This window comes from Aphelocoma coerulescens, chromosome 2 (genome assembly GCF_041296385.1).
Source record: "Aphelocoma coerulescens isolate FSJ_1873_10779 chromosome 2, UR_Acoe_1.0, whole genome shotgun sequence".
Taxonomy (NCBI): Eukaryota; Metazoa; Chordata; class Aves; order Passeriformes; family Corvidae; genus Aphelocoma; species Aphelocoma coerulescens.
Window position 1 is genome coordinate 21,339,666 of NC_091015.1, and position 25,330 is coordinate 21,364,995.

General features: G+C 35.8%; 1 protein-coding gene across 3 annotated transcripts in view; it reads left to right on the forward strand.

The window, feature by feature from the left end:
• The window catches only part of MINDY3 (MINDY lysine 48 deubiquitinase 3), a 47,908-nt gene that overhangs the window by 15,020 nt on the left and 7,558 nt on the right, over positions 1–25,330 (forward strand). For all 3 annotated transcript variants that reach the window (XM_069006738.1, XM_069006739.1, XM_069006740.1), the window contains 7 exons: positions 216–330; positions 764–837; positions 1,304–1,383; positions 6,036–6,106; positions 6,346–6,426; positions 21,793–21,865; positions 22,673–22,745. In XM_069006738.1, the coding sequence (XP_068862839.1) occupies positions 216–330; positions 764–837; positions 1,304–1,383; positions 6,036–6,106; positions 6,346–6,426; positions 21,793–21,865; positions 22,673–22,745 (567 nt within the window). The remainder of the gene's footprint in view (positions 1–215; positions 331–763; positions 838–1,303; positions 1,384–6,035; positions 6,107–6,345; positions 6,427–21,792; positions 21,866–22,672; positions 22,746–25,330) is intronic.

Here is a 25,330-nt window from a genome sequence, read left to right on the forward strand (position 1 = left end):
CAGATGGGTAAATACTAATGACTCTATGGCAGTTTCAGTAACTCCAGAAGAGCTGCTGTGTCATTCTGTATATAACACCAGATCTGTTCTACTCTTACTTTGACACTTTCATGTTGGGTGTTAGTATTTCTTGGTTGTGCTTTGTGGCACTATTCTAATGCTTCATCTAAATACGTACTTCTTTTCTGTTGTTTCTTATTGTTTTTTGTCTTTAGCAAACGAGCATTCAAAAGCTTCCCTGAACTGAAGGATGCAGTTTGGGATCAATATTCAGCGTGGACAAACAGATTTGGAGTATTGCTCTTTCTGTATTCTGTAATACTGACAAAGGTTTGTGGTTTGCCTGATATATTTTGTGTGTGGTTTATATTTCTTTGTTAAGAGAAACTTCAATCATGTAACCCTTTTTCTGTAAAAGATGAACAGTAACTGATGAACTAAGTCCAGACAAATGGATGAAATGGTATCTTCATTTATGTTGCAGTACAGTTCCAGCCTAAAAATTTGAAAGGCTCAGGCCTTTTGTTTTTTTGGGTTTTGGTTTGTCTTTTTCTCTTTTGATCTGGGAGACTTACACATTTTAAAAACATGCTTTCTTACAAGATGTTTGAAAACATATTCCTTTGAAGAGAAAGCAGCCTGTTTAGTTATCAACTCATGTAAAAACATCAGCCTCCCTATATTTTACTGTTGCATTCTGTTGTTGTATAAATGTTGCAATTCATTCCTTAAGATAGCAAAAATGTTTGCAATTTTTCTGCAGGGTATTGAAAACATAAAAAATGAAATTGAAGATGCAGCTGAGCCATTGATAGATCCTGTTTATGGTCATGGAAGGTAAAATACATTTGCTATCACTTAAAATGATATGTGGGGTAATTTTTTCTGTTTTATGTAACTGATCATTCTTTTAGGGAATTACTGACATTAAAAGAGATTCAATTATAAATTTAAAATAACTAAAAGCAACACTGAAAAGCGTGGGTTTTTTTCATTGCTAAGTCCATTTACTGTATCAGTTCTGAGGAAATGCTTCTGTTTTTGCTGAAATTTCAGAAGAATAATTCTCAAATTCAGGGCTACATTCCATATCAAGCTTGTGTCTGAAAGAGTGGAGATGATTATTAGTGTTCCTGAATTAGAAATACGCACTAGTAAATGGAAAATAGTTATAAAATGTCTGCTTGGCTGTCTGGGTAATCCAATAATTTTTTAATTTGTTACAGATAACCACTTTTTTTGAAATAAATTTTATGTCCTTTTTAATTTCTTATGTCTTACATAATTTCTTTCTGTTGTATAGCCAAAGTTTGATTAATCTGCTGTTGACGGGACATGCTGTTTCTAACGTGTGGGATGGAGACAGAGAATGTTCAGGAATGAGTAAGTTGATTCTAGTTTGTGCTTGTTCATAATTTTTACATACTCTGGGATGCTGACCTATAGATTTGGAATGTGTTCCATTTCTGTTTTGATAGTCTCCTTATTTACTGCCCTTTGATTTTAGTAGACCTCAAATGGAAATAAAACATACTTGCACAAAATTGCTGATGTTAATATCAGTGAATATAGGATTGTCAGCTACCAGTTGAACATAGGAGTTACCTGATAACCAGGATGATGGAAGGGAATGGAATCTCTGCAATTTGGGAAGTTTGAAGACAGGGCCGCTATTCAGAGCAGCCACATCAAGCTAGAGAAATGGACTGACAGTAATCTCCTGAGATGCACCCAGGATGGAATAAACCCATGCAACGGCACAGGGCAGCACTGACTGGCTGGGAAGCAGCTTGGTAGAAGAGGACCAGAGGTCCTTGTGGGCATTGAGTTGTACTCAGGTGTGTCCTTCTGGCAAAGAAGGGCAGCTGCATCGTGGGCTGTGCAGGAGGGTAGCCAGCAGCTGGAGAGAAATGGTGGTTGTTTCCCTCTATCTGGCACTTGTGGGACAAGCTCTGGAGTGGTGTGTCCAGTTTTAGGTTCCCCAGTGCAGGAAAGACATTGACGTAGGGGAGTGAGTTCAGTGGAGGCTCATGGTTAGAGGGCTTTTGTGTTTTTTGCATTTCATTTTACAAATAGAGATTATATGAAAACAGGAACAGTTTGAATTGTGGAAACATTCACATCTTCTCTTCCACTGCTACAAAGTCCATCTCAGGTTCATCAGCACGTTTCTTACAATGATTTTCCATCATCTAAGTCAGCATTGAAAATGTTTACTTGAAATGAGGTTCAGGACAGATCCATGCAAGACCTGAATCAAAATGCTCTGGTTTGGCAATGAAGAAGTAGTATGATCTCCTTTGAGACATACTGCACTTGGCTATGATTCCATGCAGCCTGTACTTTAAGGCTTACAGAATATCATTTGGATATTGTGTTTAACTTTCCTCTGTTTGACATTGTTGTCATTGATCCCCCCATTTCTAACTGAAGTTTGTTTCAATTAGCCTTCTGGGTTTTATCCCTATGTTCTCTTCAGTATTTTTAATTTTCCCTTTTTGATTATGATTTATCAGTCTGAATTTTTATATTATGATTGATCAATCAATCTGAATTGTTCTTGCAGTTTTTCTTTACATGAGGATAAGTTGCTGTTCTGCAATTCAGTGTATTGGTTTTGAATACTGTGAGTTCACTCACTCATTTGCCTTTCAGATTATCTTTCTGGTAGGCCTTATTTCTTGGTTATCCAAGTTGGAATTTTTTTCTTTTCTGAGAATGCTGAACTTTCTTTGGACATAGTAATAGTCCACACTTAGGTTCTCAGTCAGTTCTGCCCTAAAAACCTAGAACCAGAACTCCCATAGAGTCCATCTCTTCTTGTGGGGAGTGGAGGAGCAAAAAATGATCTTTACTGCTTCTTAAGGATCTGGTATTATGTGTCCTGTTAGTTTTTCTGACCAGTGAAGTAACTGGACTTTAGTGCTGGGAGCCCTCAATTTTCTTGAAGCCCTTGGATAATTACAGTCAGAACCTGCTTATTCACTGTCTTAAGTCTATAATCATATCTGTTACCAAGTGATTTGTTGTCTATCAAAAAGAAAGATAAAGAGCAGCCGGTACTGTTCACAACTTCTTAGCAAGACTGAATTTTGGATACACTGTCAAATTTTCTTTACCTAAAAATTCTTCTTGCCATCTTTTCTTTTTCGATCATTTCTCTTGGATTTTGTTTCTCTTTGTGTGTAAAACCTTTAGCTTCTCTCCTGTCAGTGCTTATGAGCTTTTCATGTAGAAGGGTTGCAGGTATCAAAATAACAAGGACTGAGTACTTTTTTATTCAGAAGTTATCTAAAGTCACTTTACCTCTTGTTCATCTATTTAGATAAGCAGTTTTGAATTAATAAGTAAATTATTAAAAATATTTATAAGCCATTTTAAAGGTACTGCTAGTACTTTTAGCAGTGACAAAAGAACATACTGAATTGCAAACTTGAGGAATTACCATGTGTTTGCAGATTGTACTCAGTGCACTGACTCTCACAGTGTTGCATATTTTCCAGATAGGGTAGAAGTTATTAACTGGAATTGTTCTTGGCCGCTGCTGGTAAATATGCCGGTGAAATGATATCTCTTCTTTGACTATCTACATGTTCTCCTTTAAACCTTTCTTCTTATTCTGATCTCTTCTCTTGCCACAACTGTCCACAGTGGGAAGATCTGGGTAGGTAATTTTTTTTTTACCACTTTTTTTTAGGACTGTTGTTCCTACATGCGCTGTAGCAATTCCCTATGAATGCAACTAGTGCTGGATCTGCTTTTCCCCCGCAGTGCCGGGGATTTGTGGGGTCGGTGTGGCCGCTCGGTGGCGCTGTGCTGATGCGGCTGGTAACAGAAATGTGTTCAGAAATTGAGTACTTCGCAAAAGTGCTTTTCCAAGCAAGAGAAACTAACTTTGTGGCAAGAGGCATAAATATTTATGTTCTTAGGTGATCTTTGGTGTTCTCCAGTCATCTTCTCTCTTTGTGGGATGAGGATATTCACAGAATAAACTTTGACTTAACGCTAGTCTCCCTTTGTTTCTTTGTAAATCATCTGAGACTGATTTTTGCTTTTGTGTCTCTCTTCTCTGTTGGCTAATTCTGAAGGAGGGATGGGTAGGCCAGTGACTACAAACTGAAGTTAACCTAGGAGCTTCCAGATACACAGTCTGTTTAGCTTGACTGCTAACTATAAAGAATACGCACACTGTGTGGCTTCTGCAGTAGCCAAAATCCCAGCTCTCTCTAGTCATCAGTCACAGTTCTCATGAAGTTATCTGTCTGGGGAACATAGAATTATTTTGAATAATTTTCTGCATAGTAAATATTGTTTACACATGACTTTGTTGTTCTGCACCCAGGCATTGGCTCCTGCATCTGAAGCCCTTGTTTAGCAGACTGAACTCTACACTGATTTTTGCTAATGATTTTTAAGAAATATATGTGGTGTGTAAAATTACTTCTCTCATGTACTGTTGCTTACTTCTGCCACTTGTTTACTTCATTGCACATATAAGTATGTTATTTCTGTGTGTTAGCTGTTCCCTAGATTGCAGGAATCTTCACTAGTTTTTTTTTAATTGGGCTATAGCTCTCCTTCCCTCAGCTCAAAGAAAAGATTAATTGTCTCAGCATATGTCAATTTATAGTAACTCAGCTATAAATCAGTGAGATAATGGGGTTTTGCAAGGGATAATCTATGCATCCCCTGAATATTTTAATTCCAAGCGAGTTTGAAGATAATCTCTGAAAGCACAGCTTTCAGATGAAAGAATTCTACACTGAAAAGATCCTTTTAATATGTATAGCCGGCACTCAAATGCAGGAGTTGTACTTGCAGACACAAAGGTAGTGAACAAGCTCATGTTTGTAAGTTTTTTGGGTTTTGATTTTCAGAATTGGATTTATGGGGACTTCTGCTTAACAGTAGAGGGAAAAGTTAAACCATTACTATAATTGTTCTGCACTGTTGCAAAATTCAGGTACACTTGAAGTTGGTGAAGGGAGTATGGCATTCCTGGTGCTGCAGAGTTGACTTCTGCAAATCCAGAAACCTTTTAAATTCAGAGTAGTTTCCTTCACTTGCTATGGTCCTGGGGCTTTAGCTTATGGATAAAGATGTCAGTTTTATGCTGTTGTACGCAAATAATTGATGTGAAAAATTACGGGTGAGACTTAGTGTTTTAGAGGGAACTTTCAAATATGAAAGTCAGTGTTCACTAAAAAAAAAGTAAATCCAGATCTTCTTAAATTGATCATGGTGTATGTTTCCAGGTATGTGCTGCTCTTGTTAGACAATGTTTGGGTATCTAGCAGAGCTGTTCCAAGCAGACAGTACTTGAAACTCTGGAGATGATGTATATGAAAGCCCAGAGCGTCTTCCAAATCTGTATAATTATGTTTGAAGTTTGAATTTTGAAGTACTTTCTCATTCTTTATTAGAGGACCTCAAGTAAGGCTCTGTAAGTGCTTTTCCAATCAGTAGTACATAAATATTTCGGCTGTTCCTGGCAGGTGTGTGTGTCAGAGAGCTTTAAGTGGAAGTCAGTATTGAAAATAAAATTAGTTTTTCTGCTAACAAAACTATTATTTGCAAAATTATGCTTTAATATTCAGAATGTGAAATGGTTAAGATAAATATGGCCAAGGAACTCTTAAGAAAAAAAGAGGGAGAGCAAAGAAACATTCATATATGGATATAGATGGGATTTTCTCCTCTTCAAGATAGCTGTTTTTCTTAGATTTTTCTAAGAATAATTGTGATGTAAGTTGCAAGTACTTCATCCCCTACAAAATCCAACAGGAAGCTCTTAAAACCATGAGTCTGGATCTTATTTTATAGAGAAATACTATTTCATAGAGAGATATATAGAGAGATCTTATTTTATATAGAGAGAAATTACCATTTTTTACTATATCTTTATGATTTGCTGTTGTTACTAAAACTGCATAACTTAAAGTTATTACTTGACCAGTTTTGAAAGTAAGAAAAATTTACTTAAAATAGGATTTGCAGATCTTTCTTGAATAAGTTTTGTGTTTTCTTTTGAACAGAACTTCTTGGCATACACAAACAGGCAACAGTAGGCTTTTTGACATTGATGGAATCTCTGAGATATTGTAAGGTAAGCTGTTTTCTACATCATTTAAAAGTTTTCTTTCATTAAGCTGTTTCAGGCTTTAACATTATTACTGTTAATAGTACTTGTCTGCAAGTTAGACACTTATGTCATTTTATTGAACATTTTATATCAGTGGAGTCCCAGCTGTTTTGAAAACGAACTGAATTCTCATTAACTTGGTCACTAACTAGATGGCCTTTCTGGGTTTGCTTTGTATTTCTGATATTGTTGTACCTTTTTAGGTTGGCTCCTATTTGAAATCTCCAAAATTTCCCATTTGGATACTTGGCAGCGAAACACACCTCACAGTCTTCTTTGCCAAGGTATGTTAGATGTGGTTTTGGTAACCTCAGGCAGATAAACACCACATAAATTCAAAGTGCAGATCTTGCTACAGTGTGAGTTTTATGTGGCTTTAATGTAAAAACATAGTCACTAAACCTTTTAATTAAGCCTTCCCTTTAAGGCTGAGTTGTTCCATACTTCATCAATATCTCATAAATTTCAGTGTGAAACCTTTCAGATTTAGCTTAATTTATTGGGCTGGGGGTAGTTTATGTTTTGGAACACCATGCTTGGGATAAGTACCGTCTTAAATTTCTGTCATGCAAGAGAGAGTTACATAGTCATTTCATCTCCCTGACAGTACTTTCACAATTTTTAATCTGTAGTCGGTTGTTCTAGATTAAAAATAGATATCAGGACTGTTACAGTAATTCTTTATGTATATTTTATCAGATATTCTATCAGATATCTACTGTAGCCTGTGAAACATAAAATGCTTTTGGGAGGACTCTCAGTTTAAAATATTAGACCAGATTTTCCAAAGAGACAATTTCTGTTTCTTTAGTTGAAGATTGTAAGTTGTTTTTCTTAAATTTTATTTTTATACAACACTTGTTTCTGACTAAAAGTTTTATTGAAACATTGAATGGTACCTACTAGTATATTTATTGGCACTTACTAGAAATGAACTTTCCTGTACCTAGTATCTTAAAAATTATTTAAAACTTTAGTTATAAATCTTGAAAATAAATACTAGAACATATGACAAAGATAAAGCTGTAAATTTTTGAGCTGTTGAATTTCCATAAGTAAAACTTTTGCCTAATCTTTAGAAAGACAGCACAAATGCTTAGATTTTTCTTATTAAAAAAACAAACCTCCACAGTATATTGGAAGTTTATCTGTAGTAGTATTTTTTTATCATTAAACTTAAATTTTAAAAAACCCTTTAAATTAATTAGCCAGTGTTACACATTGAATATTTTTTTTCAAATTTTAATCCCTAATGTCTGATAAATATTCTTTCTTCCTTACTTCATGAAACAGAAAAATCCTTATTCTCCTCTGGATGGTTTTTTTTCCTGCTTTACTCTCTCCCCAGTCTTTCCTAGTAAAGCTTTTTTATTTCAGTTTTGAAATTTTTTCCACAGTTTTTCTGAATGATACCACCAAAGCCACTACTTTGTCATATAAACAGCAGTATGGTGCAAATAGGTATAATCACTTTGTTACGCCAGTCCAGCATTCCTGTCACAGTGTTAACAGCTAATGTTTAGTGTCGACAGAGACTGTTTCCAGACAGAAATCCACTTCTAATGCTCTTTGTTTTAGGGTGTTGAAGGCTCTTTCCTGGGTTTAGAGTAACTGGGTATCAATATCTACTGTCTCCAATTGGTTCTCCTTTCTTTACTGAACTCCACTTAGGCTGTGGAAAACTTCAGCTTGTGATTAATAAAAAGCAGAATAAAGAATTGACATGGTATTGGCAAAGAATTTCCTAGAGTTTTTGTTGTTGTTGTTGTTGTTATTATTATTAAGCAGAGCAGGAGCTGAAGATATGTAAAAGCTCTTAGTTTTTGAATTTGCGTATCTAACCTCACCCTTTCTAAAGCAGCGGTTGTTGAGCATTTCTGTCGGAGCAGAGATGTCAGCTACAGTGGAAATACAAATTGTGTTGACAAACCATTATTGTATCAATTGAAGCTACATGTCAAAAACTACAGGAAAAAACTTGAATTTATTGCCAGAGGTTAATCAGCAAATTGTTAAAGTAGCACGTGTAGTTGTGTAGATGGTGTTTGATACTGAGGATGTAGGTTCATCCTCAGTTTGGTACTGAGGATGGCGAGTTTGATTACATGAGAGAGTAATTTTCAGAATGGGAAGAGAAAAATGAACTGTGGAGCCCAAACCAGTGCAGATTAAGTTTGAAAAAACCAAGTAAGTTCTAATTCTTTCAAGCTGCATATATTTTACAGGATCATAAAGCCGTATTTTTAAATAGAATAATGTTAGGCAATTATTAAGCGGAACAGTAGTCACTTCTGTCATTAGTTGAGTAATTTGGTCTGGAAATCTAGAAACAGCAGTCTGCCTAGGCTACTGTTGCTATAGACAACTAGCATGGGAAAATCAGGGAACAGAGCAGAATCTTCATTGCTATCTTTCCTTGAGCATGGAGGTTTAACAAGCAAAAGGTTTCACTCAAATTCTGCATACTGCTTTACGTAAAGAAAGCTGGCTGCTTTTCTTTAGTACTCAGATGTTTGACTCAGATTTTTTGCATTTGATGAATGATAAACATTGGTTTCCTATCAGTGGAATGAACAATTAACCTCCACACTTTTCTATCTCAGAACATTTTGATTTAAATATTGTAGACTTCTTTTGCTGTCTGCCAGAACATATTTGCGCTACTCTTAAGCGGGGACCATTCGTTTGTAGCTGTGACTGTGAGAAGTGTTTTATTTTCTAAAATAAATAAACCTGTTCATAGCTGCCATCCTAAAACTTTGTATATTTTCAATGGATTTTAGTGAGCAAAATGCAGCACAGTATCTTTGGCCAAAGGTCACACTTACAGCTTCAAGTGAAAATGAGTTAACTAAAGTATGTAATGGGTCTTAAGCTCTTTTGTAACTGCTGCTGCATGAAGTAGCCTTAAACAGAGGCTGTTGAGTCAATTCCTAGTTTTAAGAGAAGTCTACAGTGGGTCAAAGGTTTCTCCTATTACTAAAAGAGTAAATTTTATTCTACCTGCATGGTCTTCATCTCCACATTTTGATTGTCGTGGCATTTCTGTACGTACCTAGTGAGTTATTAGCCTTGTTTCAGTAGAGAGATTTGGAGGTAGAGAGAAATAACAAATAATTTCTTCATTGAAACAGCAATTTTGATTGAAGCACATTTTATTGAAGACAGTATCAGTAGTTTTGATGTCTGGGACTTTGCCAGCCTCTCATCAGCCAAATAATTATTTGTAGTTAGATCTTTTGGAAAGAAAATAGAATCTGGAAATATCTGAAATGAAACCTCGCATCTTACCATAAATTCATTTTTAAGGTAGGCTGGGTTGAGCAGAAATACTACAGCTTATTCGGCACATGAATAAATGTTGAAGTCAGAAAGGACATGAGAACATCTGCATTACCTAAATAGTTCTTCAGAACTCTGATACTTGTGTGTCATAATAGAGTTGGAAAACTTTTTCTTCACAAATGTGTGTGTATAAAGTCAGAAAGCTGCTTAATGCTCAGCAGTCCAAATTTAACATTTTCCAAAAAAGGAAATGTGGCTATTACTCTTAGAGGTCACTGGCTGTGCATTTGCAACAAGGTAGATTTTGCCTGAAAAAGTATGTAGATTCTTCATAGGCTACTTAATCTAATCAGCCATCATTTCTGCCTTTCCCTGCCCACCCTTCCTTTCAGTGAATAGGAAGACTTTCAAATGGCTTCAGTCCAACAAAAGCAAACAAGGAAGCTTTCATCTGACACACTGAGTTTCCCTGCATGCTCTGTCAGACGGTGCAAATGGAAATATGTGGTGTTGTAAATGTCCTCTAAAAATCAGCTTTATCATCACAGTCTTTTTGTTTTTTTTTTTTTTACTCTTTTATTGTAGGGATAAGAGAGAGTAGGAAGTGGGGCAGCTCTAAATAAGGCTGTGATGTTCTGGATGAAATGTTGTAGGGGCACTTCTTAATTATTTTTATGGTACTCATAGGAAGTTACAACAAGCTGAGACAATTCAGAACTTCTAGGAATGTCAAAGTGTGGTTAGACACTATATAAAAGAATACCAACAAGTTGAAATGTTATGCAAAATATAACAAGAAAATGTTCCTGTGCAAACAATAGGAGGAACAACAGGAGGTTAATAGGTGCTGTCTAAATACTGTCTGCTGACATGCAAATCCACGTGGTGTTGAAGTTTGAATTCAGACTTGCTGAAAGTGAAAAGACAGCATGGAATGAAGGTCAGTCTGGTGACTTCAGGTGATTGAAACTGTCTGTGGGACATTTCAGCTGTGTAAGTTTTTTAAAAATTCCGTTAGTTTGTTTCTAGGTCTTTGAGCACACAGGCCTCAACAGAATTGGCTATCCATTTTCAGTTACAGCATTGTAGCATTTCTAGACTTAAAGAGTTAGATAAGCAGAGAAAACTTCTGTCTGAGAAATCTGAGTAAGTTACAAATTACTGCTTTTGAAGGAAAATGTCCTGTCCTGGTCTCCTGGAACCACACTGGTTTCAGATTTTATTTTTCTGACTTTGATCACTGTAACCTGTTCTGCATATTCTCAGGGCCTTTTTTCTGCATCCTTGATAGTATTGTCTCTCAGAAGAAAGGACATTCACTTCTCTTCCTAAACAATCTTTTTCATCAGAGTTCAACTGAGGGGCACCTCAGCGAACACTGACACTGCTATAGGAGAGCCTAAATGTGGCTCAGTGGTGTTTACGAGAGCTGGACTGCTGTGGGGGAGTGTTAGTTGGTACAGCATTTAAGCTCCGAACACCAGCAGAGGTTGTCAGTGGTCATGAAAGAAAATAAGATGCATGTGTAAAAATTCAGTCATTATTAGTATATGTTAACAAGCTTGGTTTCTACAAAAGTAACCTATGTGTTTCCTTTAACTTAAGAACTCTTCTACTTTGGAAGGGTAGTGAAAAATACCTACACGTTTCCTTTTGTTTTTCGCTCCCATGACCAGTGAATGCGGGTAAAGTATGTTTTCATCAGAGAAGAAAATAAAATCACATTTTGAAAATTCCACTTCAGGAAATGGTTACAGAGCATGTGGATTTAGCGTCTTTAGTTTTCAGGAGTAAGAGGAGTTGGTTCTGGTTGGGACAGTCTGGACAACTGATGGAAAAAATGTAGATGTCTGAGGCAACTGCAGAAATCATTTCTGGGCTAAAGTAGGACTCTGATTTTCTCTGTGCTATTTAAGAGTAGGGAGGCAAATGCTGTTTCATTTTTGACAAGAGCTGTCACTTGACTAAATCAACATTGAATCTTCAAATATTTCTATTGGCTGTTAATTTGAGAGCTCCTTTCTGCAGGAAGAGATCCCTTTTTAAAATGAATGTTAAAGGAGGGTGTTTCCTGTGGGAACTGTGGGCTCCCAAAAAGAATTTAAGTTACTCTACTAGTTGGTTTAAGATTTGTAGTGTAAATGCTATTCCTAAATGAATTTAAGTTGTTCTGAATAACACAGCAGTTCACAAGCAATTCCAAATGAGTTTTGGAAAGTAGTAGAAAGGCCAGTTTTGAGGTCTCATTGTTGGCAGGGTACATCTCAAAATACTTCTGAAAAGTTCTACCTTACTCTAGCTTTGTGAGATCACAGAGCTGAACTGTGAAACCTTATTCTGCTCTTTGTGGGTCTGTTCTGATTTTACTTGTGGATTGATTTGTTCATACTACAGGTGTGTGGTCCTTTTTGTGAACAGGTCCCTCTGGGCAATTTTTTATAGTTTGTTTGGAAGGTTTTCTGTAGGAGAGCTTGTACTTTTTACATTCATGTCAGTGATTTGCACACCAGCATTTATCAAGTAACTTCTAGATTTTGTCTGAATTTTTCATTCTAGTAAAAGAGACTCTATAGGTGATGCAACAGTGTGTGGTGGCATATTTGTTTCTAATTAAACCAGTCCATGGCATCAATTTGCCCAAAGTCATGGTGCATTGTCATTTATGAAGTCTCTGGGGTTTTTTTGGTGGGATTTTTTTTATTTTGGTTGGGGGTTTTTTTTTGGAGAGGGGAGGTTTGTTTGGTTACAAGTTTTTTTATTTAATTAGAAATGTAGTTTTGGTTTTAAGTGGAGGTGGCTTTCATGAGAAACTTTAGCCATCATACAGTTTTTAGCTTTGCTCAGGACAAATACTTGTTTCATGTTATTTTCCTGTTTCCCACATTGTTTGAATGCTGAGCCAACTCTGATAGCTGCTAGGAAATACCAGATCTCCCTGTCTGCTCACAACTTTTGATGGTCTCTACATCAGCTTTACTAGAAGAATTTTTAAATACTGAGGAAGGCAAAGCTCCTCTGAGTTGCTATACTTACTGAAAAGAGTTTATCCTGAAATGTTACACATTTTGATACTATTCTGTGCTCAGGTAGATGAGAGAATGCCTTGGTACTGACTCTGGGCACATTGTTTCCACACCTAGATGAAAACTTGTAAAATGCGGGGTGGGGAGTAGTTCTCACAGTTCTAATAGAAACTTTTGATCCAGCAACATTTAGATATAAAAATTGAAAATAAAACACTACCACTTGTTGCATGAGATACTCTTTGAAATGAAGGCAGGAAGGGTGAAAGAATAAAGGATAGAAAGCCGGTGCAATAAGAGAACCTTTTCTAGCTCCACAAATCAAAAATGAAGGAATGTCCCGCAAATTGCTAAGCTCTCAATTTAGTGCATTGTAGGAGCACTTCTGAATCGGAAAACTTACAAGGAAGATATGCCTACAAATATCACATTAAACATTTTTAGGAAAAATGTCTCCTTAATCATTTCAAGCCTATTTAAATGCACTTAGGAAGACAAGTGATTCTAGAGGTCATCCATCAATTTACTTTTCCAGCTTCCTAGTTCCCTTCCAAGTGTGTGCTCTGTTTACTTATTGCTTGCTGAGTTTGCATTTTAGTTGGTTAAGAAACAAACTTTGTCTGATTTTTAAAGGTTAGCAGTAGGTTGTGGGAACATAACCTGAGATTAATGGGTAGACATCTCCATGAGACAATTTTTGGCAATAGCTAGGTGGATACATTGTCTCTGAACATGAGCTAGCTCTATGTTTAGTGGAAAGCTTTTAGTGGTGAACATGTAAAGCAGCTGTTGTGAAAAATGCACTGAGCAGTATAGAAATGGTGGGTCATTTCCTGCCCATTTGTAGGCAGGGCTGTCCTGAGGAGTACATTTTCCTTTTCCTCATATTAGAATGTATGACTTTCATATGTAAACTGAAATTGGGGGCTGGAAGGTAACAAGTTGGGTCCTACCTCATAGGAGAACTTCTAGAAGGAATTGCAGCCTCCTGTGTGTTGAAGGAGGAGGCTATGAGCAACATCTAGTTTGCATGTACATTAGCCTACCCAGGGAAGGACTGATTTTTAAAGAAACACATTGTAGTTGTTTTATTCTTTTTTGTAGTATATGCAGTGGTTTACAAATAGTAAATACATCAAAGAAATTTCTAAATGCAATTTTATAAATTATAAGTCACTCTATCAAATAAATTCTGAAAGCAAAGATAGTAGATAGAAGCAAAGCCCTAAAACCTAAACCACTGTCTTCCAAAATACGGAATTTAGTATGCTTGTAGTATCACGATGAAGAGAAGGCAAATGAAATGAACAACTTCTCCACATATTCCATGTACTTTTACGTGAGGCAAGAGGTAGAAATCATAAACCTTGATAGTGCCAGACTCTCACCATCCATTCTTTGCTTTACAAAACACCTTCCTTTTTACTTTATCTTTTAATTGTGGCCTGCTGACTGCATATTTTTAATACCAGATAATGATACTGGGAATACTAAGACTTAGAATTAGGAATGTAGTATTCACCACGAGACAGAATGGTAGTTCCAGCTTATGAACTGATTATCTACCTGCCATGTGTTCTGTTTGAGAAGATGAATCTCTGTGAATGGCTGTTAATCCTTGCTCACATGTTATAAATACATGTTCTGGAGTGAATCTGAGGAATCATTCTTTCCCTTACAATTTTGCTACCTGAGAAAATGTTCTGAAGTCATTAATGTATTACAGAATTTAGGAAACAGACAGTTTTAAATATAGTTATTGAATGGCTATTAAAGATATTTTTAAGTGAAGTGTTCTTGGGCTAAACAACAGGGAAATTATTTTGTGGCCATTTGCCTCCCTGCATGTTTTTTTTCCGAAATGTCTGAAGACCAGATGTTCTTGCTGAGCGGGGCACCATGTATCCTTGGAAGTGGAGGATTACGTATTTTTTTATTCTCTGTTCAGCCTGCTTTATTCCCATGTGCCCAAACCCTGCTGGGATAGATGCAGGAACTAGAAACAGTAAATGAGACTGCCAACATAACAACATATGCTTCAGTAATAAAAATACATTTTAAAATAGTAACTGTTGTAGTCCTGTTCTGAAACTTTGTGCCAAGTTCTGCTTTTTGCAAAACTCACAAACTGCTTAATAAGCATGTGACATGACAGACTGGACTTGTGTAGAGAATCTCTATCAGAAGACTTTAGGTCATTTAATAAATGGCAGGAACTTGGTTAAAATTGGTTTGGGTTGTAGCTGTTGTTTGATCCACAGAACCTTAATACATGTGACAGCTGTGGAATCCCTGGGAAAATAGGGTGAATCCATATACAGAATTGGGTTTAATCCAAGTACAATCACAAAGATGTTTAGCAACCAATTTCTAACCACTTTTTTAAAAGCATTGAAAAGTAAGTTTTTCTTTGCTTTATTTAGTCCTTTCATATCGATAGCAGCTTTTTTGCATCCAAAATGAAAATAACATCTTTGACCTCTTTTGATAAGGCAGCTCTACTTTCAAACCTGAAAGTCTGAATGTGGAAGAATACAAATACAGAGAAAAGGCAGGGACAGGGATTGTCTATGGAGGAGGGACCTTTGAACTCTTCCTAGGAAAGGTGAAGCACATTTAGTCATATTTTAGACGTTGCCTTCATTTGCTATCTTTCTCCTCTTACAGAACATAAGAAGTTACATGTGATTAGCTATGTGAATAATATATTCTTTTGTTTGTAAAACTGTAGTAACGTCATTTCAATATTTAAGTGCATTTTTTTCAGTGTTAGTTTGTTTTACATAAGAAGTGCATGAAATCTGTTTTCTCTTTGTATTACAGGGAGTCCAATGCCATTTTCCTCTACCAGTTGATAGTTTAGGGTATCTTATATATGTACTTTAAGAATATCTGTTACAGAGGGGTGCCAAAGTTGTCAGTCAAAGAGACTGTGCTATGAAAATATTGAAACAGTGCAGGTGTATTTAGAGAAGTTTGGTCACTGTCTGTGCATAGTTAAGAAAGCTCATGCAGTTTGAGTGAAGTGAGATGGGCTTTACTGTATAATACAGCTTTAATGAAAAAGTGTCACAAGTTTTGTATTGATAAAAGAATAAACATACTGGTTTTTATAGAAGCTAATTGCTCTATTCTGCTACTGTTGGAATTAACTACCTGAAATAATATACTTCAAATATGAACGTAAACAGCAATACTGTTTTTATAATATATGAAATGGTGGTATTTATGAATATTTAGTATTTTCTCTGTACACGTAGCAATGTGCATATAAAGATTTCTTAAAATACTCCTTACCAATACTAAATAACAGTGGCTTACATGCCATTATTAATATACTTTTTTGCTTCATTGCTTCCCAGAGCTTGTACATTTCATGTGAAAAGCCATAAAATATTACTGTTAGGTTAAATAACCATGCTAAAAATTGTCCTTTAGAAACACTTGTTGGTTTTGAGTTATAAAATAATTGATCCAGTCTATTTTCAAAAACTTTTCATCATTCTGGATTGAGGCAAGCCAGAGGGTTTTCGTCATCCCAAGAGAGAATTATATGGTTTAAGTGGGAAACTGAATACTGTAAGCTGGTTTCCAATATTAAGTGCAGCTTTCAGGATTGTGAGAACTGTACTTAGGAAGTTTTAAATTTCTCCAGTGAATCTTCACTTGTTGTAAACTTTGGTATCAAATGTTCCTGACATACTTGTTCATTTCCTGCCTCCTTATTGTAATTCCCAAATAAAATTAGTATGTCAATACTCACCACTGCATTGTATGGCAATAAGCTCATGCCTTTAGACTGAAACGGTATTAGATGTAGAAATAATATTTAAGACTAGGTATTAATTTTTTTACATGGAAAAAGGGTAGCATAATAATAGAAGCTAAAGTTCATCTTGAGTGAATTATACTGTGGAGGTTTTGGAAGTCATAAAGTGTGGAATTTGTCCACTTCCAGCTTGATTCCTCATAGGAACAAAGTATAGTGTTTGCATAGCACTGCATTCTGTCCTCAAAAAAAAAATAAGCTATGTGAATATAATTTGAAAAGCTGCCCTTTCAGATTAAGCTTGTGACTTGAGGGTAGTATATAATTTAGTTATTAGATAAGAATTCCAGTAAACTCAAATTTGCTGACTCCTGGTCTATAATTCCAGTAATCTATTTTTGCTTTCAAAACAAAGACTTTATGTTGATGAGCAAAACAAGATATGAAATATGAAAAACAAGATACTGAAATACTATATGAAGAAAAATACTATATGCCTAATCTTTATTGGTTCACAGTAATGTCTTGTAATCAGTCCATGAAAGCAAGGAACACGTTGAAAAAGCTCTTATTTTTTCATGAGTCACCAAGTGAATTGTTGCCTTCTTGGGATGTTTTAAAATAAATCACCAGCATCTCTGGCAATGTAACTGTTAAACAGGTATTAATTGTAGTTTTGTGTTTCTCTTATTTTTAAAAACTGCTATGCTGTGGCTTTTTTTGTTGGCTGGCTTATTAAACCATCCTCTCCCACAGGAATGGAGGATATATTGTGGTTTATATAACTTACTTGAGTGTATGTTAAAAACCCCACTTTCCAGATGAATAGGCTGACAGGGTCCTTAGATTTCTGTTGTTAATTCTTCCTCTTTGGTTTGTGTTCACTTTTCCTCCACAGCCTCACCCCACTCTTGGATCAAGTAGGCTCTCTTTTCTGTCTGGTAGTATGGCTGAAGGTGAAAAAGAATTTGAAGTAGTCCATATGTAGCTTTTCATTCTTCCCTATGGAGAACTCTCTTCTGTTCTCAGCAAGGTACTGCAGGTACTGTGAAGTAAATACAGTCCTTTCACTTTTGCAAGGCAGTGTGCCACTAGAGCCAGTTTGCTTCCTTTTAACCACCTTGTTGTAACAAATTGCTTGCTGTCAATGTTCCTCCTCCTCCACCACCACTATCCCTTGGTGAACACTTTCAGATAAACTGTTGTATTTTCCTGGTCTAAACTACAAGGTCGATATTGTATTTTCTGACCCCTGATAAGAACACTGCTACTCTGGGGGCGGCATTCTTCCTATGGTGTCTTTTTCCTCTCTTATTCAAGAAAAGTATTTTCTTTTGGCATTTTCTGAATCCCTGATAGACTCATAGCCCTTCTTCAAGACTTAGGAGGATACAGTATATAATCTTTTAAACCTGCCATTGTGAAGTGGAAGTAGTTGTGGCTGCAGAGCTCTTGTATAGTGACAGATAAGTCAAGGACCTTTCCTTCAGTTTTTCCATATACAGCTCTCAAGTGGGAAAAATTTTATACTCCTTCAAGTATTCTTTGGTTATATTCCAGTTGTTTGGCATTTTTTAATGCCTTCACTCATGGAAGATAATATGCTGCAGAGCAATCTCACATTCCATTGGCGAGCACAAGAAAATCATTGTAAGCGCTCTGTGCAGGGCGCTGCTATCACTGCACCAACCAGGGACAGTGCTCCCTGCGAACTGCCGGTGCAGATGATGTCCCTGAATACAAATGGGAGTCTTGAACTAGTCTTCATTGGCCATCCCTCTGTTCAGAGCCAGACTCATAATCTTTGAAACTGCATTTATGTCGATAACATCAAATGCTTTAGGATGGACTTTGCAGGAAAGGGCTCTAGGATTTTACTTGCTTTGTTACCAAGGCATAATTCTCTAACTGTCCCTTTTCAGACATGCCCTTCACAATAGCCTGCCTAAATTGACAGTAGATTCAGTATTTTTAGAGTATTTTTAGAACCAGTAACTTCATACCTCAGCAGTCTCAATACTGCTTTAGTAATGCCTAAGAGGAAACAAGATCTATGACCTCTCCATAACTGTTCAGTTCTTTGTATGATGGTAATAATGGCCTCCCATTTTACATCTTAAGGCCTCTCTTTTCCTTGGTTTGATAAATAGCTCCTAGGAAAATCTACAAAAAAAAGCTGTTATGTCATTTCAAGCAATGCCCAAGTTCTGTTGAGACTTCTTCATCTTAATGAGAATCAACAACTGGATTTTTATATCACTCTAAGACTGAGCTTACTTTTGCTACTGTAGTGATGATAGCTTTCCTGTTTTTCAGCTGATACTGTCTATGTTAAATTTTACTTTCTGGTTCGTTTCCTAGCCAGTCCCTACAACTAAAACTATCTGATGCCTTTAGGACACACAACATCATTTGTATGTGTGCTGATGCATATGGCACTTCTGCTCCCTGCCTTCAAATAAAGCTGCATTCAAGTCTATTCTCTCTTAGTTAAATGAGTTATTATATCTTAGGCTAAAAGAACATTTCTTCTTCAAAAGGTGAAGGATCCCTTCACCTTTTGAAGAAGAACATTCTCTGTCTCCTCCGGGGTACATACAGTGGATGTGGAGATTCACTGCAAATGAATGATTACAGCCGCAGGAGGAACTGAAGTTGCACATTCTTATTTCAGACCACTATCAATTTGAAATGCATTCTGGTCATGTGTGAAAGACCTGTGTGTTTGAATTGTAATGATACAGTTACATAGTACATCAGTAGGATTGTGTGAAGTGTCTTTTCTCTTTCAAAAGATAATCTCCAGAGGAACCTTGCTGACACATGAAATCAGCTTTCTTTTTGAACCAACTCCTCACTGAGATGCTCTGCCTGGCATCCAGTTTCAACAACCAGTTGTGAGACTTCTGTTTCCTCTGTAAAATTGAAATTGGGCAATCGATTCAGAAGTCAGTTAGAGACATGGAAGTCAGTTTCAGAGATCCCATCTACCTTGTTTTCTTAGGAAGCCATTTTGGAAAAGTTGATGTCTTGAAAGCCACTGATTATAGCATTGAAAAATACATGCTTTTCTCAGTAATACAAGACTGGATTAAATAAACTTCAGTTCTTCAGATGTGATTAAGTTACAGCAAGTTAAAAAGTTGATAAATAACCAGTGTTTCTATATTGTTTCTAGGTAAATTCTGAAGAAGACAGTTAGTATTACAATACGTAATTCTTACCCATATCACTCAATAGTGATAGTGTAGAACCATAAAGCAGTTCATGTGCGAGCAGATTTCATTTTTCAGGGCAATTGGTCTTTCAGGGTGTGATCTTTGTAAAAATTCATAGCCAGGATTTCAGTGTGGCTTAGCCATTATGTTATGCTTTTGATTTGTAGAATGAAAACTTCTGGAATGTTTTCATTAGAACTTATGAAGAATATTTTTTGCCTCTGAGGCTAAACATGGGATCTTAAAATAACTGGTACTACTGATGAGAATAACTTTTCAAAGTAATGTAAAATGACTTGTTTGTGTATCACAAGAGCCAATGAGTGAAACATGATTTTTGGGACATGTTGTACTTAGTATTGGAAATAATTATTGTAATTAACTGTTTGTGGGATTCCCTTATATGGAACTTTCAATGCATGGGTTACATCAAAATACAATTCATAAGGCTGGAGTGGGGAACATATTTTGGCACATATGGTGAAATATCAGCTTGGGCAGCTGAAATATGTTTTTGTTAGATGTGTATCACATTTTCAGCTTTATTGCATGAGGGAACTATAGTATTTTTTTTCCCCTAGATACAAAAATATGGACTAATTGAACTTTTAAAGTTACCTGGATACTGGAAATTAATAACATGATAAGTTAGAGGTTGTATGGGATTTATATATAAAGGATCTTGCATTTTAAACTTTTTATAGGACAGCAGTCTCAGTGAAAAGGTGAATTATTTTACAGGTAACAGAGGTGAGTCTTTTGGTCATCTCTCTAGGGCAGACTTTTCTAAGTTTTCACCTGAAGTTACTTGCTTAGAGCATCAGTAAATCACATTTAGTGAATAAAAAGTGTTAATATGTAACAATTTGGAGGCTTTACCGTATTTGAAAGTTCTGTTGAAAGAGAGAATTTTCAGTATTGAGTAATGCATTCAGTGGCTTCATCTCTTAAGTTCTTCCTATGTATACATACATGAACTGAAAAACTAAGGACCTGAAAAATTAAAATGCTAACAGAAATACACAGTGTTTGCAATTGGACTATCAAAAAAATTGGTAGTTGCAGGACACTTGCTTTAAAGAATCCATTTTTCATCACGAGAGTGTGGAAAGTACTACATTAACAAGATAATTTGTGGGTAGGGAAGACAACGTGAATGATAGTCTTTGTTCTTGGATTACATTATGATTGTGTGGAAAGAACTGCATACTCATAAACCAAAGTAGAACTATGTAGTTTACATTTGAAGTTATATGTCTATGCCACTGGAAGTTACTTTGGGTTATATCCTTCCATACTATTGGAAATTTTAAGAGTTCTCCCTTGTTGCATAGCCTTTGTGAGCTGCTGATTCATTAATAAGAAACTACCACTAAAATACCCCTTCTTCAGAGTTAAATCCTGAATATTGAAATCACTAATCATCTTGTTAATAAGTTCTATATGCCATGGCATCAGTGATTTTAAACCGAGAAATATTTGCATTAGTTTACTGTAATACACTGTAATAATGAAATCTACTGCTTAGTATGTTTTGTGTTACAAATTATTTAAGAGTTGATCACACACTACAAAATTTCATAGTGTATTGTATGTACCTTATATAATAACATGTTACCCATTATGACAGGGTATGTGCTCAACAACTGCACAACTTCATACGTTATTTGGCATCATGAAACTAATTGTATTGAGCTAATATGGACTTTTTATCTGAAAGTACTTTAAAGGATTTTAGAATATATGTAAACATGAACTGTTTAAAAAGAGTTAAAGCAGTTTAAAAACTGTTAAAATACTGGTTTTCTCTAAATGTTCTACTTATAATTCATTTATAAAATCAGTTGAAATTTTTTCATTAAACAGTGGGTTTGTTTCAATTAAGTAGTATTTATGGACCCTTAAAATTACATTATTATGATACTGAATTAATATAAAAATCTAGAAATTATTTTTCCAGTATGTAAGCAATTTTCAAGTTGTTCTCACCAGAAGAGATTATCAGGACAAAGGGACGCCTCCCAAATTAGTTTCTTCTGTGCTCTTTCCCGCTTGAAGCTCTTGAGTGCAAATGATTGGAATTGTAATTTCCAATTAGCTTTTGTGCTACAACATCCGCATGAAAAGACTTGCATAAAATTTGTCTAGAAGTTTATGGGGTAATCGTTAGCATATTTCTTGATTGTTTTATGTCACTCAGCAAAATTGCCAAATCACCTTAACTTTTCTTCTGTTGCATTGAAATTTTCATTAATTTAGGTTCCAACTGGGTGTAGTATTGCTAAATACTTTCTTAGTAATCTATTTCTGAATTAAGAATATTTTGTAAGGTTTCTTTGTGGTTCCCCCCCATAGGACATGGCCCTTGTTGCTCCTGAAGCGCCTTCAGAACAAGCAAGAAGAGTTTTCCAGACATATGACCCTGAGGGTAAGGGCTGTACTTTGTGCTGAAATAAGCTTTTTTTAATAGAAGTGTACTCATTAAGAGAGGAATGACATGCCTAGTCCTTAAGAAATGTTCAGTACAGGAGTCAATCTACAACACTGAGCATCCTGGTCTGCTGGAAGGTTTCCCTGCCCATGGCAGGCAGGTTGGAGCTAGATGATCTTCAAGGTCCCTTCTAACCCAAACCATTCCATAATTCTATGAAGAAATTATCTGAGAATTCTGCAGTAAGGGAAATTGTAAAATAGGAAGTAGAATTTTTAAGAGATTTTTTTAACCTTGTAATGTTCTTTGTAATTAACATAAAGCTTAAATAAAATTTATTTCTCCTATATTAAATTTTCATTAAAAAACTGTTCTAATATGAATCATTCTTCATGAGATTTTGTTCTTGAATGTATGCAGCACACACAGAAAATTTCCTTATGTTTTGGAAAACAGGATGTCTGGCATTCGGGTACTTTTTTAACTAATCAAAAGGGAAAAATGGTACAGTTATTACCCCAAGGTACCTAGTGGAGAGCTCTATACAAAGATTGAATTCTTAGCAAGTATTAAGCTTCTAATTGTGTGAGTGGTAAATTCAGTTTCTGTATTGCACTGGGTTTTTTTTGGTTTTTTTTAAAGCATGAGAGAAGCATTTGAAAACTGCTTTCCTTCTAGAACCCCACCATTTGCTTGCAAATTTTACAGATAAAGATATGTAGTATTTGTATTTCTGAGTGAAATTTGTTCTCCTGGAAGGCATTTTGTTTCTTTTCCTCACAAGAAGCTTTGCTACTTCTTCAGATAATGGTTTTATACCTGACACTCTGCTAGAAGATGTAATGAAGGCTCTGGACCTTGTTTCAGATCCTGAATAGTAAGTATAATAAAATTTAAATACTGCAGAAGTATCAATTAATCACATTAATTATCATTTAAGGCTTTTTTTCTGGATTCAGTTAACCCATACCTGTTATAATTTCGGGTTGGTTTTGGTTTCTTTCGTGGTTTGGATTTTTTTCCTAGTTTACATTCTGGGCACAGAATGTTATTTTTAAATGTTTCAGCTTTAAATTAAAGGGGAGGAATTGAAATTAAGATGTCTCTAACTTTGGTAGTGGTAACTAGAAGCAAAAAAATCCCTCAGACCTACTGCATTACCATATATTGAGGAGATAGTCAGGATTATATTTCTATATATTAATGGGGGTGAAACTGTGTGACAGAAGAACTAAACAATCAAGGTATTCAGTGGCAGATTTGGATTACCACTGGATCTTTCTGCAGAGTTTGAAGCTGAAACTGCTTCAGTTACAGTTTTGTTTCCACCACCACTCAGGACTTTATAGTGTTTATAATTACCATTTATTTTCAGAAATGACACATTGATTCTCAGGATTATAGTTAAAACTCAAATGTTTTAACTCTAATATGGACAGACAAGACTAATATTAAGTGACAACAGTTAACTTTCAGTGTCAAAACTTACCATGTTTTGTGACTAAATGCTTAACGCAGAAAGGAGAGCCAAGCCCTTGAACTTTTTTACTGCTCCAAAAGATGCTTCTGCTCTCTTGTAAACATTTGGTCTAGTTTACTTGGGTCAAAACTGGAATGACTGTGGAGACTGCAAGTTTACTTACGACAGCCATCTGAAATGTGATTGCGCCCATTTTCTGTCCTTCCAAATGTCTGAAGTGTAACGAAGTTTACTGAGTTGTTCTCTGGAGGATAGGAGTGAAAACTGAAATAAAGAGGTACCCAAACCAAAAGAAAGTACAAGACAAAACGCTCACATTCATATTATGACAGGAAATGGTGAAATCTTCAAAATATTTGTTTTTTAAAGGAAGGGAAAGAAAAAAGCCATCATTTAATAGGTCTGAGAAGCTTTCTTTTGCCTTTTTGTTCTGCTGTCTCAATCAGAGTGCAGAAATCCTCATTTTTCATTCAGCAGTTTTTCCATTTGGCTGTTTGGCATTCAGGACATTTGTGGCATAGCCCTGTCTTATTTTATTGTGCATAGTATATCAAATATAAATTGATGTATGAAAAGCCAGTCAAAAGACCTGCTGTATTGAAGTCATGATGAAACCATGGAATATGCAGTCTTAAATCATCTCCTCTTACAGAAATATATTGCCTAATACTTTATCTTGAGAACCTACTCTCTTTTGGTTCTAGATGTTCTGTCTTTTTAGTGTGGAACACAAGTACAAATAATGTATTTCAAACTCCATACAGGCTTTTTTGCTTATTTTTTGTTTGTTTGTTCTTAAGGAAAATTAAAGGCCTTGCCTCAAATGTACTATGTAAATTTGTGATGATCTAGTCCAAGGCTTTAAGTTTCTCAGAATCTCAGGATGTATGAAGATCAGACCTAATTAGCATTTTAGAACTGTAGAGGGGAAAACTCTGTAGAGCAGACATTAGCAAGGTGACTTAGCCAGTACTGAATGCCATTGCATGTGTTTTTAGTAAAATTTTCTAGTTTTTTAGTGAATGTGTCTGAGAACCCACCTGTCTCATTTGTTTTGCCTGTTTCTAAAAACCATTTGATGCCCTTTAGGGCACCAATTTGAGCACATCTCTCAATCTAGACTTAGCTTGTTTAAAACACTTTATGCTGTCTATTTGACCAGTAGTGCAGGCTTTTGTCCCCACACACTTCTCAGCCATAACAGTACAAAGGCCATCACCCCAACACTCGTAACCTCTTCGGTTCAAGTGCCAGGCTTTGCACTGAGGAGACTGAAGCACAAGCCCACACATGTTCAGTAGCTCTGCTGTGGTACCAGTAACGTTGAAAGGTGCTAGGGATCTGCTGAAGGAAAAAGCCTCAGTTGAAACATAACACAGTCCAAGTTTATTAGATCTACCCTCCTGCTTAATTGATTAAATTCTGTACACTTACCATATTTAAAAACTTAGGTGGCTCTGTATTTTTAAACAGTTCTTGTGTTTCTTTAGTGAGTATATACGTTGCTTTAATCTTAATTACATAATTTTAAGTGCATTTTAAAAATTATCTGTCATGGTTCTGTTTGCAAACACAATGTTTTTGCAACTCTATTGCAGCATTTCACGAATCTGGGCAGGTTCCAAACAGCCACTGAAATACCAAAATTTTGTACTTTGAGAGCAGTGAGAATGAGGAATAGAAGGATTGAAGTCCAGTATCTTGCAAATCCTGAGTCGTGGTTTCACTTGAGAAGAGAACTTTTTTAAAGGTGGTAAATTAGCATGGTTTATAGGATATCACAGTCAGTGTTATGAATTTTAAAATTTGTCTTCCAAGGACCTTAACAGAGCCACTCTCTTAAGATTTGCATAATATATCCTCTGTGTGTTGAGGGAGAAACAAAAAGAGTCCAATTAATTTACTACTAGTTCTGTGTTAGGACCAAGAAAGGAAGTTACTTAAAGAAGACATGCAGGGGGTAGCCAGAAGGACAAAATGCA